General features: G+C 45.1%; 1 protein-coding gene across 1 annotated transcript in view; it reads left to right on the top strand.

The window, feature by feature from the left end:
- LOC144767712 (phospholipase A2 inhibitor and Ly6/PLAUR domain-containing protein-like) overlaps positions 1 to 15,703 on the top strand; it is a 102,983-nt gene that overhangs the window by 76,969 nt on the left and 10,311 nt on the right. The window contains exon 4 of the mRNA XM_078651102.1: positions 10,492 to 10,641. Coding sequence (XP_078507228.1) covers positions 10,492 to 10,641 — 150 coding nt within the window. The remainder of the gene's footprint in view (positions 1 to 10,491; positions 10,642 to 15,703) is intronic.

Raw genomic sequence — 15,703 nt, forward strand, 5'->3', positions numbered from 1 at the left:
AAGTTGAGACCAAAATCCATCAAGATAAATCTGTGTTGAGCCATAGTGATACGTGAGAGATAGAAATAGTGATGGTCCCCCGTAGGTCTAGGCGGAACAAGGACAAAGGTGCTAAGAACCTGTTGTTGACAAATCCTCCCCCTGCGAATAAAATAAGCCCTCTGCATGTATAGATTGGTCAGTTTCTGTTTAGAGATGATCCCGCAAGAAGCTGGGTCTTTTAACAGCTCCTCCTGCCCGATGGCTCTTAGCTCGGCTTCTACATAACTGAGCCAACCGATCCCTCTGCGACCCTCCAACCTGAGGCAATCACCAATAATACGTTGAGTTAAATTAACCGTCGACCTCCACCAGATGGAGAGCCACAGTAGTATCGGTGCCAGCCTGATGCAGTCGGACAGTTAAGGGAGTCCTAATTCAAGGTGTACGATAAAATTGGATGCTGTAGGTGATAATGAGACCCTAGACTTAAAATAGGGGTTTTCCATTCTCTGCAATTTCTCAATATGAGCCATCCCCCAGACTCCAGTCCCGTAGGGTACTGCCGCCTTTGTTTTGGCTAGATAGACAGTTTTAACCGTGTCCACGGGGCTGGACCCCAACTTCTTTATAAAGCCCCTTATCACTTTCCCTTCTGGAAACCATATTGAGCCTGCATTAAGATGTTTCTCTTCAGAAACAGTAGGCCAGTCAAAGAATTTCCTCACAATCCCATGGCACATAATTGCAATTCTCCTATTAACATGACCAGAGAAGCTGGATTTCATTAAAGACACGGCGGCTAACATTATGCATTAATCTTATAATGCAGTCACAAGCAGCCGCACTTACATCATAAGCAAAACAGTTCTAGAATGCAGTGACAACAACTAATAAAAGGCATGAGCAACAACAGAGCTGCCTCTTTTAAATGGAATGAAGCAACAAAGGTTTATAAGGTTAAGATGCAACTCTATCTTGGGAGCAAATAAAATACGGGAGGATTAGAGGATATGAGGACAATCCATTAGGTTGATGTAGCATCTAGAATGGCATAAGAAGACGCCGAAGTCATGGATACTCAAACAGCTTTATTAAGGCAACTTCACAGGTAGTACATAACAAACCCCAGCCACAGCTGACTCACTCACAGCATGCCAGCCGCCAGCTTCTGCGGGCGCTCGCCTTAGAACGCTCTCAGCCGTGACATTCTAAGTGATGTCACCTCGGCGCGTTCCAAGGCGATCGTAGGGGCAGAGGTGTCGTGGCTTAGTTAACCTTTCCCCTACAGTGGAAGATACCACACATCCCCCTTCCCTGCACAAATCAAGAAAACAACACATGTGAGGAAAATGAGAACAATGGTCGCACTCTACATGGTAACATATTGCTCCAGGTGTTTTGGGCGACCAACCACCCTTTGGCTAGTTCTGCGGAGAGCGTGGGATTCCCCAAGACGCTTCCTCACGGGCAGGTCGCCCCACATCTGGGGATTGTCTTCCCTCCTGGCCTCATTATCTCTGGTCTCTGGAGGAGAGTGGTATCTTACAACTCTTCCCACATTCCAGATCTTCCACTCCTGAGTTTTTACAGCATTTTTAAACAGTTTGACAATTTTTGTGGGTTTGGTAAACTCAGACCAACTCGCTCTGCCTGTTGGTGCTCTGATCTTTACTACGTCTTTCACGGAGTGTGGTTTGTCAAACCTGTCTTTCTTGTCTATCATGGCTTTGTGCTCCCTGTCCAACCTTTGCGACTCCCTATAGTGTCCCGTCCACCCTTTGTGCCACCCCATCCATCCCGGTGAAAGCTTCGTGTTGGGCCTTCTTGCCCGGAGTAGTTCAAAAGGAGTTACCCCAGTTGTCTGATGAGGGGTCAGGCGGTAGGCTTCTAGACGTTTCCCTATCTCTTCCTTCCAATTTAGTCCATTTGTTCTTGCTAGCTGGATGCTCTCCTTGAGAGTTTTGCTGAACCGCTCAACCATTCCGTTGGTCTCAGGGTGGTACAATGCGCAGCGTTTGTATTCGATCCCATTATTCTCGAGAACGTCCCTCATTTCTTTTGAGCATAATTGTACCCCATTATCCGTCAACAGACTCCTGGGTAGACCTTCCCTGAGGAATAGTTCTTGCAAGAACTCAATGACCACTTTGGTGGTGATCTCAGATACTATCTTCACTTCTGGCCATCTAGAATATAAATCCACGAGCACGAAGATGTAAGGAGTGCGATTTTCACCCGTCAGTGGACCTATTATGTCCAACGCCACTTCATCCCAAGGCCTCGATGGGGGTGGTCTACCTTGCATGGGGGAGCGTATGCTGTTGTAAAACCTTGTCACTGATAGTGCATGGTACGCAGTCTCTTACTTTTTTCTCAATCACCTTGTCCATGCTGGGCCACCAGTAGTCTTCCCGCATCCTCTGTTTCGTCTTGCTGATACCCAGATGTCCTTCATGGGCCAAATCTACAAGATAGTCCCTCAAGGTCTTGGGCGGGATCAATCTTGTGCCACGGAACAGAAATTCGTCCATGACGGACAGTTCATTCCTGATCATCCAGCACGTGCGTAGAGTCTCGTCATGTTTGTCTTTGTGCTTCCAATGCTCTTTTACTCTCTCGCACACCTCCCTCAACTCGTCATCAGCTCTAAGGGCCTCTTTCCAACTTTCTTCTCCAATGGCCCCTTGGGTAATTACACAAACTTTTACCTCTTATGTCTCATCCTTATCTTCTCCGCTCTCCTCGCCTGCCTCATCTTCCTTCGTTTCTTCCACAAGGCGTGAGAGGCAGTATGCCGTGAGATTCCTTGTCCCAGGCATGTATTCAAGGCCGAACGTACACTCCTGGAGGTTTACAACCCAACGCCCGATTCTGCTAGAGATCGCATTGAGCACTTATTTGTTGAATACTTCGACCAGAGGCTTGTGGTCAGTTCTCAGGTTGAACTTTGTTCCCCAGATGAAGTCCCAGAACTTGTTCATAGCCCGGTGTACCGCCAAGGCCTCCTTCTCTATCACCGAGTAGTTGACCTCGGACTTCCGAAGGGATCTCGATGTGAAGGCTATGGTTTCCTCACCACTCTCTCCCACTTGTGCAAGAACTGCCCAAGTCCTTTTGAACTTGCAACTGTTGTCACCACCGTCTTCCTGTTGGGTATGAATGCTTTGAGGCTTGCCGCATCAGCCAGTGCCTTTCCCACGTCTTCGAATTCCTTTTTGCACTCTTTATCCCAATTGAACACCACGTCCTTCTTGAGCAATTGGTGTATGCCATAGGTCCTGCCAGTGAAATTCTGTATGAACTTGCTGTAGAACTCCAGCGTTCCCATAAATGATTTTATTTCCTCTTTGTTCTTCGGCGGCACCAAACTGATAATGATGTTCTGGAGTTCTGCTTTGGGGCGAATTCCACCCGGTGTTACCTTGTGACCCAAGAAGTCTAACTCTTTACAGCCAATCCTGCACTTTTCTCTCTTCACCGTGAGGCCTTGTTCTCTGTATCTCGCCAGCATCTGTCTCAATCTTGTGTCGTGTTGCCCGTTGTTCGAGCCAAAGACCAGCACGTCGTCTTGATAGCACACAACACCAGGAATGTCTCTAAGAATATTGCCCATAATTCTTTGGAATACCGCTGCGGCCGAGACTAGACCGAACGGCATTCTCTTGAACTTGTAAGCTCCCATTGGTGTGACGAACGCCGTGAGTTTCTGCGAATCTTCATGAAGCTTGATTTAGAAATAGGCCGAGGTCAAATCTAATGTCGAGAATATTTTCGCTCCTTCCAGCATACTCAACATTTGCGTGATTTTGGGCAGCGGGAACTTGTCGACCACGACCTCTTTGTTCAGTGCCCTGAGATCGATGCATAAACGGACTGAACCATCTTTCTTCCTTGCTGCGACGATCGGTGCCAGCCATTCGGTTGCCTCCACAGGTTCTATGACCCCTAGTTTGCACAGTTTCCCTAATTCTGCTCTGACTGCCTCCTGGACTGCTTTGGGGAGATTTCTTACTCTTGCTACTACTGGCATTGTATGCTCCTTCAATTTTATTCTGTGGGAGTAGTTTTTTAGGCACCCTAGTTCCCCACTGAACACTTCCTTAAACTCTTCTTCAATGCTTCCCCAAGTCTCACCTACCTCTTGCACCAAAGTCTGTGGGGTTTTGTTGGGGTTGAGGTATACACCTAGTTCTTTTTGGGCCTGCCACCCCAGTATGTTGTCTCCCTCCAAGGATACATAGATCTTAGAGACCGTCAATCTGTCCTTGTAGACTATAGTGCCCCAGAAATAACCTTTCATGTTGATGAGTTGACCCCCATAGCCCCCCAGCCTTACATCCATTTTGCTCAATTTGAGTTTCCCTTTGGCCACCCTTTCAAATTCTTTGGCATTAATGATCGTTATCTTCGAACAAGAGTCAAACATGTCCTCCAACCCTGTCTCCTCAACCTTTATCGAGTTCTTAGGATTGCTGACCTGTCCGCTCTGTACATGCAAGACGATTTCCTCACACACCTGTGCAGTGTTATCCTTTCCTTGCCTCTTGTAACCCTGACCGCTCCTGCAGTACTGTCTGAAATGACCCTTCCTGCACACTTACTACACGTGTATTTCAACGCAGGACAATCTTTGTCACTTGCCATATGTCCTTGCTTGCCACACCTATAGCAGTTTCCCTTGAAAGTCCATCCCCCTTTGCTCTCCTTCTGTTCCTTCTGCACATTCTTCCGCTCCTTAACTGCCAACACACTATTGCCTTCTACTACTACTTCACTCACTTTAACCTTGCTCTCGCTGACTTTGCTTTCGCTGTCTTGCTTGATTTCGCTTACACACTGCATCATGTGTTCCACTTGCTTGGCCACTATGAGCACCTCCCTTAGTGGTGGGTCGTCTTTTAGCCACAACTCTTCCCACACTCGCTCAGTCCTGCATGTCAACACAAACTGGTCTCTGATCCTTTCCTCACACGCACCCCCAAACTTGCACGTGGCAGCCAGTTTGCGCAGATCTGAGACGAAGTCTTGTATTGATTCTCCTTCCTTTTTTAAAAAAAAATATTTTTATTTGATTTTTGATTCTCCTTCCTTCTGCCCTCTTTTACCAAAATGGTACCTGGATATAGTTTTTTAAGACTAATTTCGAATTCATTCAATCCTCTTGCTTCATGTGCACTCAGATCTGGGAGATGTTCTAGCACTTCCTCTCCTTCCGCCCCCATGTAATACGCCAACAATGCTACTTTCCTTTTCAGTCCTAAATTGGGTCCACATACAACTGCATAGTTCTTCCCCTGGGCTTGGTAAGAAGAAAGGAGGGGGCATTACATTTTGCATTTTAGCCCTAGTGAAATTTGCATTTCTAGCACAATCACAATTTTCAGCACAATAACCCACTTGGAAATGTACACTTAATAACAAAAAATAACCACTCTTCCGTATTTTCCCTAGGAGAACAGAGCCCTCATTGAAGTCCAGTTCTCTTTTCTCAGACACACAGTTCTTCATACATGGTGGAAGATGTAACTTAGTACTCCCTGGAGCCCACTAGATGGCGCTGTCCCTCACTGCAGATTTTCCCTGGCAAGGTCTTCCTCCCAATTAACCAGTGTTTCAGCTCCTTCGCCCCAGTTCCTTTTTTCGTCATGTGACAGGGACTGCCAGAAATCCTTGAAGACACACACCAGCCTCTTCTGGCTACCTTTACTGTTGCGTGGAGTTATGTTCTACTTAGTCTCACTCTGCCTCAGAACCGCACCTCCTTCACTTGGCGCTAGGAGAGAGCGCACCCTCATTAGCCTTCCATCGCACACACCGGGACATGTTAGCACCGTCCGTCACTCCCAGGTACTGACCCCCTATACGACAGTGGTCACTCTTCTGGATTTCAGCCCACAGCTATGTGCCACACTTACTGCTCCACTGATCCAGCGGGGAGAGACTATATCTTTCACTTTCAATAGCAGCGGTTATGGCACCAACACCTGCCTGTCTTCTCCCGGTAGGTTTCTCCTTTATGTTGGCTGGCTGAGTGTTGCGTGTTGGGGTCGAAGCTGCTTTTTCATTTTCTTGTTGATCCTCGTCGCCAGTGTAGCATCTAGAATGGCATAAGAAGACGCCGAAGTCGTGGATACTAAAACAGCTTTATTAAGGTAACTTCACAAGTAGTACATAACAGATCCCAGCAACAGTTGACTCACTCACAGCATGCCAGCCGCCAGCTTCTGCGGGCGCTTGCCTTAGAACGCTCTCAGCCGTGACATTCTAAGTGATGTCACCTCGGCGCCTTCCAAGGCGATCGTAGGGGCAGAGGTGTTGTGGCTTAGTTAAGATTTCCCCTACAGTGGAAGATACCACTGAGTTGAGTTACCTGAAAAGAAAAATGAAAAAGTTAAAAAGGTTCAAACCTTAAGCAATGAAGGCAGAAAAAATGATTACAGTAAACAGTAAAGAAACACGTGCAAAAGATCAACAACATATAAATAGATACTCCCTCCAAGGGAGGGACTGGTGGGATAATGTTAGCCTCCGCGTCTTTAATGAAATCCAGAATCTCTGGTCATGTTAATAGGAGAATCGCAATTTCATTCCAAGACAGGAGGCTACATTATGCATGTTGGTAGCCTTGAAGGACAACATCGGACATATGTTCAATAGGTTTACAATAATGACGAGCAAAAGTGGAAGCATTGAACCAATCAGCCGCTTTAAGGATATCATCTAACTTACCACCAGACCAGAAGGATTTACTAGCCATAGCACCACTGAGAGAGTGGGCTTGGAATTTAGAAAGGTCAATACCAGCGAGGTTCATAGCTAGTTTGACCCATCTAGCAATGGAACAAGAAGAGACTGGCTTAAATGGTTTAACAAATGAAATAAGAAGTTGATTAGCATCCTGAGGGCGAATGTTTTTCATTCTGGAATCATATTCTTTCATACAATCAACAACACAAAGTTTTTTTGCAGTAATCTAAACGAGGGTAAAAGATGGAATCTGACATAGTTTTAGTACTCCTAAGAATTTCAAACTTAACACCATACATGTCATAACATCTATTAGAAATATCAAAATGATTCAACATCAGATACCCAACGACAAGATATCAAACATAAGAGAGTAGCAAGTTTAATGGAAAAGTATTTCCTATTAAGAAAGGGATTATCAGGCCATGAAGAAAAAAGGTCTAGGATAAGTCTAACATCCCACAAGGATTGGTATTTGGGTCTAGGAGGTCTTCTTAGTCTAACACTTTTCAGAACTCTACAAATGATAACATTCATACATACCGTGTTACCGTTGACGAGAGAATGTCCAGCAGAGATCGCTGATCTGTAACAATTAATGGATCTATAGGAGAGGCCATTGTCAAATAATTCGACAAGGAAATTAACTATGCTGACGATAGGAGCCTCCACGGGCTCCAGGTTCCTCTCCATGCACCAACAAAACCATTTTCTCCAAATGCTATTGTACCTGTAATGTGTCCCTGGTGCCCAGGACTCTCTGAGGAGAGTGGGAGCTGATGACGAAAGTCCAGACAACTCGTTAGATTGCCTGACACTTTTCAAGCAAGAAGGTTCAAATTCCCTGAAAGGATTAGGTGGTGATCTTCTCCGTTTGCGTTTGAAACCAGAACTTTCGTTGCAGGGATTAGGAAGGGGATGTCGCTAGACAGTTCCGAGGTTGTCAGGAACCATGCCTGAGAAGGCCAGAAGGGAGTTCTTGAGAGCTCTTTCAAGGCCCTTACGAGGGTCTTTACCTAGTTTGAATAATTTTTTTATTAAATCAGGGTCGAGGTTTGGAGCCTGACAGACCTTGTCTTGAATGGAGGGCCTCTGACATTCTGACCTAAGAGTGTTACGCGTTTCCCTCTCAAGAGAATTTCTGAGCCATCTGATGATACATTTTGAAACATGATCTTGTGGAAACCATTTGGAACTATTGGGGTGGGAGATGTTGAGAGGAGAGAACATTTCCCCACCCAGGGGGTCAAGGATAGCATCTTTAGCAGAGGGGGACGAGTCAAGCTCAAAATGATTATTGAAGTTGAGATCTTCATCGTCCAGGTCAAGACTTCTTCCTCATCAGAGTCTCTACCTGCATCATTTTGGGCACTATTATAATTCTTGTCGCTAGGGGCACCCATCCTATTTGTGTCGCGAGGGACACCTGTATCTTTTGAGGCGCAAGGGGCTTCCAACAAGTTTGAGGTGCTGGGACCTCCCAAGTCAGTTGAGGTTCCACGACCTCCCATAGTGCCTTCGCAGTATTTGGACTTCCTACTGCTCTTGGTGTGTAAGAGTAGAGGATCGCAAGAAGAGGTGTCATCATGTTCAAAAAGAAAGGGTTTCTTAGATGACATAACCTCCTTTAGCATGCACATCATGCAGGACCTCATTTCTTTTTGCAGGAAGTTTTTAAAAGAGTCACTTGTGTGATTAGGGGAACTGGCAATGCCATCGTCGGACTCCATGTCAGACATAACAGGCATTTAGAAGATAAAGATACTGTTGTTGGATATGGACTTATGAACAACAGGTAAGAATGGGTTAGAATAACAAAAAATATATATATAAGTGCCAATTTTGTTATTTTTTTTTTAGCTTTTTAGTAAGAGATATATAGGTTAATAAGGTGAAAAATGCTGGGTATATATTTATTAATTTAAAGTCAGGGCCAGTGAGGGTTAGTAAAATGGGAGTAAAAGCTGTCTTCCCAATAAAATTTGTTTACCCCTTTTTTGTAGGAGTATCAGTAAAGATCCTTAAAAGACGCGAGTTGAAACAGTATCGGTGAGATATCCGGCAGCAGCTGGGGAGCACGATGTAACTGATGCGCTCGAGCCAGCCGCTGCCGGAAAATTAGAGGAAAGACCGTAGGCAAGCGGGGGACACGACGCCACCCTGCCAAGGGCCATTCCTCGTTATGAAGGGGAAAGACGCGCTCGAGCACGTCATATGAGCCATGAGCGGTAAAACCACAACTTGGAAAGTGGGTCGAATCAAGAAAATCAATGGAAGAAAGGGCGAAAGAAAACAGGAATGAAGGAGGAGGTGCTCTGACGGCGGATCGCCTGAAAGAGTGAGTGCGGGCCCACCCAAAGAACTTCGGTGAGGAAGGGGGGGTGGGATCGGACTCAACGACCGTAAATTGGAAGTCAAGGGAGGGGGAGGGAAGGGTTTTCGGCAAAAGCGGGGATTCAGAATGAACACAGAGGTAATTTCTTACTGTGCTTCAAAAGCTAATACAATTGAATATATAAAGTGAAAAACGTGTTGTAGAATGCACGATTTCCCCCCACGTTTTCCTTGGGGGAAAATTCCCCTCAAAGCTCCCCTTTGTAGTTGTCAGGCTCTATCCCTGCACACACTATGCACCATAGGGGGGCTGGTCTGACAACATTTTCCAGGACTGCTTTGGATTCTGAGTCTGGCTCTGGGAGGATCTTTCAATGAATAGAGCCCACCCCAGAGCCATCAAGCTCCACATCCAAGGACGCAAAGACCAAAGCAAGTTTGTGGAACTTACAAAGATTATACTACTTTTCTTGGTGCTGGGTATCCATCCTAAAGACGTTTTCCCATGGGGACTGGTTCACCTAACAGCTAGAAGATATCAGTTGAGACCAGGGGTATCAATGGACTATCACATCCCTCTGGTGCTACAAACTAAAAAACTGTTTCAGCCTAAATAGGTTTCGAACTGTGTTCTATCTAAAAACTGAGTAGTAGCTGAAGCTTTAACGAGTAGACTAGTCCTCTTGAACCAGAGGCATTACAACAGAGTAAAAAATATCATAAGATTGTTGCATTAATGTAACATTGCATTACTTGTAGCAAGTCCCAAAGATCCCTGGTTCAGCTCAAGCATAGCCCAGTGTTAAAGCAACCAAGTGCATGTGCATGCTCTATGTTCTTCCTCAACTCAAGAAGGTGTTAGGACCTTTCAGTGTTCTCTGTGTATTGCGTTTAATTTACTTTTTAACACACGTGTAAATAAAAGCCTTTTCTATTATTACACTACCCTAGTAGAAAGTGAAAAGACCTCACTGTTCACATTATATGAAGTCTATGGGGTTAGCTCCAAAGTTTTTATGTGTAGCCCACAGGCCACAGTGTTGTGCTCAGAGGTTCTGAGGAAAATGTTAATCCATTCATTTATGAAGATGCTGGAACAGCTGGCATTGCAGGTGAGACTGGCAGGACCTTTGATGCTGCATGTCCCCAGTAGAGGAGATGTACAAATGGACTTGTTTATCCCCTCTGGACACTGCATGTTTGTCCAGGAGTGCACACTGCACCTCACTTTATATGGGAGATTTGAGAAGTGAGTAGCTACCTCGGGATGTGGCTAACTGGGACAGTCTACCGGTAGTGATGTGGTCCATGTAAAGACAGGTTCTTGTATCCCGTTGAAGTAGAATAGGGCATCATCACCTTTGTGACACTTTTTATTCCTCAAATGTAGTTGAAAAACCCTGAGATTTTTTTTCCTTGTTCCTTTAGTGCATCCTGTAAATGTGACGGCGAATGGATACAAGTGTCCAGCATGCTTCACGGACCAGTCCTCTGATGGATGCACACCTGCGGAGGACATTCTCTGCGTAGGCAAGGAGGACAAGTGTACCACCTTCACTAAATCAGGCTCCAAACCAGGTAACCCTCATGGGTGATGCATCATTGTTATCAGTTATTTAATATGGTAACTTATTAACAAGTCCCAGTAAAAAGCTGTTCATCATATTGGATAATTTTACAGCAAACTGATACGCTTTGGCTAAGAGCACTAGATAAGGAAGCTAGAGAAAATATGCATTTATTTATTCAATGAAATAAAATTTGCATTTATTTATGTGCATTAAAGAAAGAATACATCTAGTACATGAAAGTAGTGAAAACGTGTTGATGGAATGGAAAAGAACACAACAAGGTCATATATATGTGAGTACCGTAGAACCTGTAACATTTTAACAGGTCAATGTAACGGGCAAATGACTGTTTGCTTGAGGTATATAGGCACAACTGACATATCTGTACTCTTAGGAAGAACTGCATGCAGAGCTCAAATGGGATAAAAGGTGGGGAGGATCTCTCAAAGGGTTTTGGCCTTTGCAGTTATAGCCGTGACTTAAACACAAACAATTTCTGTGTGTGTGTGCCACCAGACCAGTATTTTGGAACACCTAAAACTGTTGGTTTTGTCAATGGTTGTTTGTGTGGAGAAAAGCCAGGGATTGGTTGAATATGTATTCTGAGCATCCCATTGACAGGCATTGTGAGAAACTCGCACTGCCTTTAGTCTCAAGTTCAGAGCTCTGTCGCAGCTTTTATAAACAGCTAAAGATGGCTAAGTTCAAAGCATGCACCTTACAAGAGTAATATGCTACAAAAACATACACAAAAATCAATATCCCGGAGATAGCTAACACTCTAATGGAGTTCAAGATTTGTGACAAGATATGAAATATATACCAGAACAGAATCACTGACATGAATTACCTAAATCTTTATTATATTTATTTTTCAGAAATCCCTGAAAAGTCTTGGGCATGAATATAGGGACTCGTTTCAATGTCCGTTTTAAAATACTATCAGGTCCGAGAGTCAGAGGGACCTGGCTCTTTCAAAGCCTGGCTGCATAAACAGTTAAGCACATGACCTTTGAACTCCCACCCTGTTCTGCTGGTATTGGTAGCCAGTGGAAGAGGGTTCCACTGTTTTGGTCCCAGAAGGACCGGACTCAGAAGTGCACAGGGGAGTCTTACAACAGTTAAGAAGCAAAAATGAGCTGATATTAGGTTGCAGGAAGAGATATATTTGCCAAAAGTATGATGATAGAGGTGCCCGATTCACAAAGATGTTACTGTGATTACACTTGTCACACACCTTAATTCCATAAGAATTCCAAGGGTAATCGGCCCATTTGCGAATGCAAAATTGTTCCCAATTGGGTTGCAAATTGCACCTACGTCATGAATATTAATGAGACTGGCAACTTGCGACCCCACGAGGAATCACAACCACTGTCTGAGACACTGTTGTAAATTACATTTTTCAAGTCGCAAAACGACAACATTTGCAACTTGCAAATTGTAAGGATCGTACATCTGGCCCAAAGTGTTCTTGTGTTGAGAAAGTGATATAGAAGGGTCACTAAAGTACTAATGCGGTAGTCCAAGTTCCTGATAATGAAAGAGTTAATTTCAACCATGACTGTACAAAAGGGAGACCTCTGCGCAGAAGCTGATCTCTCTGCGGAAGTGGAATTAGAATGCATTTTACATAGATTTAGGATTGTAGGCATGGCTTGAGTGGTGATAAAATGGTGGTAGTGGTAAATGCTGTTGCAACAGAAGGAAACTATATATACCTAGGAGTAGTGGTTATAGTAGAAGAGGACTAAAGCTACATGTGGGGGGGCATGGAGTACCATGCCATATTGAACATTTCTGCATTATTGGAACGAACCTTCAGTTCCAGAGATCCCTGCACTGTAAGAGCTCCAACTCTCAGAGAAGGCCTGGGAGGTCCGATCATCAGCTCTACAAAGTGTTGTGACACGTGTGCGGGACACATGAGGGTTCTGCATGGGCAAAGGCCAGGGTGGGCCCATCCATGTCCACCGGAGCCCAGGGAAGGTTGAGCTGGGCCCGCCGCTTGTTTTTTTAAAACTTGGCCCATCTACCTGCCTGACCCTGCTGGACCATCTCGAACTCATGCAGGCAGTGTGACTCACTACCCTGTGTGTTTTGTGGCTCCTGCATTGTCTACTTTCCTTAGTCGACTTGGGTAAAGAACCTTTTTTGCATGCTCTTATGTCCATGAGCGCAGGAAGGCTTGTCCATCTATTGAATCCCATTAGCTTATCAGGGAATTATATGTTTTAAGGCAGCTGCTGAGGAGGGGTGTTTGCTGCACTCTCCAGATTAGGCCGCTCATCCTATCCACCGCTAGAAACTTCTTAGCCATAATTTCATTTAATGTTTCCATGACTATGCAGACAAGGGCTAGAGGGGTTTGGACATAACTGCAATTTTTTTGTCTCTGCACCAGTTTAGGGTGGGACTACTTCCCCCAGACATTTTCAGTGCAAGGCGGGGGCCCTGAAGTGAAGGATGTGATGTGCCCCTCCAAGTGTACTATGAGTCACCTAGCACTAGAAGAGGCTGGGCATATTTTCTTTCATTTGTAGCTCGCTGACCCTCCTGCTATTGTTGTGTAGTACCCTGGCTGTGCTATCTCTAGGTGGTTGTCAGCTCTGGTGCTTTAGCACCTTAAATTTCATGCCCACCTATATTTTCTTGTGGTCCTTGCATAGGGTGAATAGAATAATGGTTGAAAAGAAAATTCCAAGAGGCAAAGTCATTACTTCTGCCAATACCTCAGGAGGTACAACATTGCTCTCATTTTTAATTTGTGTTGTCTATGTTGTTTCAAAGGAAATAGAACTGGCCGAAAGGTGTCTCTCTCAGGATTTTGGTGTTGCCTCTGGTTGTCCTCTAACTTCCCTGGCAAGTCCATCCGCAGGTCCAATCATTCCAGTCCCACCTATCACCCCTGGATTAATGCCGATTATGGCTACAGACCAGAGGGCTGCCCTGCCCACTCCTACATCTTTCTGCAATCAGGGCGGTACAAAAATCAGTGACAGTGAACCTAGCTCCAAAAGGAACCATAAAACGAAGCATGAGGGACGTGCTAAATTACAATGCAGTTTCAGTCATAGTACTGGTTGCAAGGTGTATGTAGACCCCCCCACGCCTTGCTGCTGTCTGGGCAGGCTTCAATTAAACCTGCAGCTGATGATGGTGTACCGTCACCTATCGACTAGGATGGGATTTTGGACAGATGTTCGTCTTCTGTGCATGCTTGCATTTCTCCATTGTTGGATAAGATATGTTTCCGGGAACATACTGTTAGCCAGTTGATGTTTTCATTATACGTTGCCTAAGGTCAACAGGTTTTGGCGTAGCTGCAGTTGACTAACATTGTTGGTGATAGTACTACTTCAGCTGTTCCCTTGAGGTTACTGGAAAGCATAGGTCCTGACCAGTCCTCCCAAGTTCAAGGTGATTTGTGCCCCCTACAGTTGGGAACAAGAGGGGTAAACGGCCCAGGGGTGCATACATTAGGATTGGGTGCCCTGGACTCAAGTGACTCCCCTCAGCCTAAGTCCTGCCTGAACCTCCCCTGCCTGCTGTCCATATGTAGCCATTCTTACTGGAGTACCCCCACCTCAGGGGTGCCGTGAAGAGCCTATGAGCACCTTAAAAATAAGGTATGTCATTACTTGATCAATCATACGGTTTTCGAAATCGCTCAATATGACAACATCCTATTGGTAAGGAGGGTGTGTTGGGTGGACTCATCACCCAAAAACATGAGAGGGGATTGTGTTGTTTTCAATTGTAGGAACCCTGGTCTGGCTCAGTGGTTGGTAAAGAATGGGGCTCGGGCCTGTTTAGTGAGAGACGACATTAACCTTGTCCCCCTGGCATTTTTCTGTAAGCATTTGTCACCCAGGGAAAGTTTGGGATCATCCAGGGTTGCTGCTGGAGATACGTTTTCAGGCTTGACCTCCAACAGAATTGTTTCTCTCACCAACCAGGATAGTTTAGACTGACACCCTGGTCTGTCTACCAGCAATAGCGATATTCTGGCTACAGTGTCTAAATTCCTTCCCACCAAGGTGCAGCCGTCTCCCACTACTCCACCATGTTCTGCTCCTACTCCATTTGGAGTGTGTATCCCCCTCCCTTAGTTATGTTGGGCTTCCTCATGAATCCCCCATAGCCTTGGGGTCTCACATTTTGGGCGACACTCCACTGCACCTGCACTCCCATACTAAGATCATCTCCTTGAATTTTGCTGGCTTGGTGTCAAAACTTGAGTACCCTGATTACGGTCTTTCCACAGATTAATTTGACATCTGCCTGTTTCAAGAGACTTTTGGCCAGATGTACCAAGGCCTCATGCAGAATAGTGCAGCAGCCAAAAATTCTGCACTGCTTGAGGAGATGGCAGGTGAGCGCCACATTTAGGAAATATGGCACTCTCCTACCCTCTCTGTAGTGTGGAGCTGAGATTAGCTGCCGTACACCACGGAGACACCTTTGCGCCATAGTGCAAAGATGTCTCCGTGAGTCAAGCATAGATTTTGTAGTGGAAGGCTACCCTTCCAGCTCAAAATAATATGTTTAGATAATTTTAGAAATGTTCCCACTTTGTATGTGTTATGTATAGTGTACCACACATGTGTAGTCGGAAAATAAAGGAGGTTGCACTATTTTCTGATGCTAAAGTCTGTCTACTTTATTTAGGAAATTGGAACACCCATGGTATGCCCCCTTGGCACTAAGTAATGCATAGCAGTGCCATGCAATGCTACGAGATACTTTCACCTTATTTCCATCATTAAACAAGTTTGGAACTGGAAAGAAAATCCGACAAAATGATTTGGCGCTGATATGCTTCCCTTTTGTGACACAAGCATGGCATAAAATCTTTTTAATCTGCTTCTTTGTCAGTTGCCCCAGACGCCAAGCAGGGTTTGTCAATTTTAACCTAATTCCTACCACCACAGGGAAGGGAAGACCCTCTAGAGCATTGTCAGTTTGGATCAAAACTACTGTTTGCTGCATGTCTGGGTAGTTTGCATTGGGTAGTGCTGATGTACAGTGTGTTTCCCTTTGCTTTTATACAGGTAGTATATACTACT

The sequence above is a fragment of the Lissotriton helveticus genome, chromosome 7 (assembly GCF_964261635.1).
Source record: "Lissotriton helveticus chromosome 7, aLisHel1.1, whole genome shotgun sequence".
In the NCBI taxonomy this organism is placed as follows: domain Eukaryota; kingdom Metazoa; phylum Chordata; class Amphibia; order Caudata; family Salamandridae; genus Lissotriton; species Lissotriton helveticus.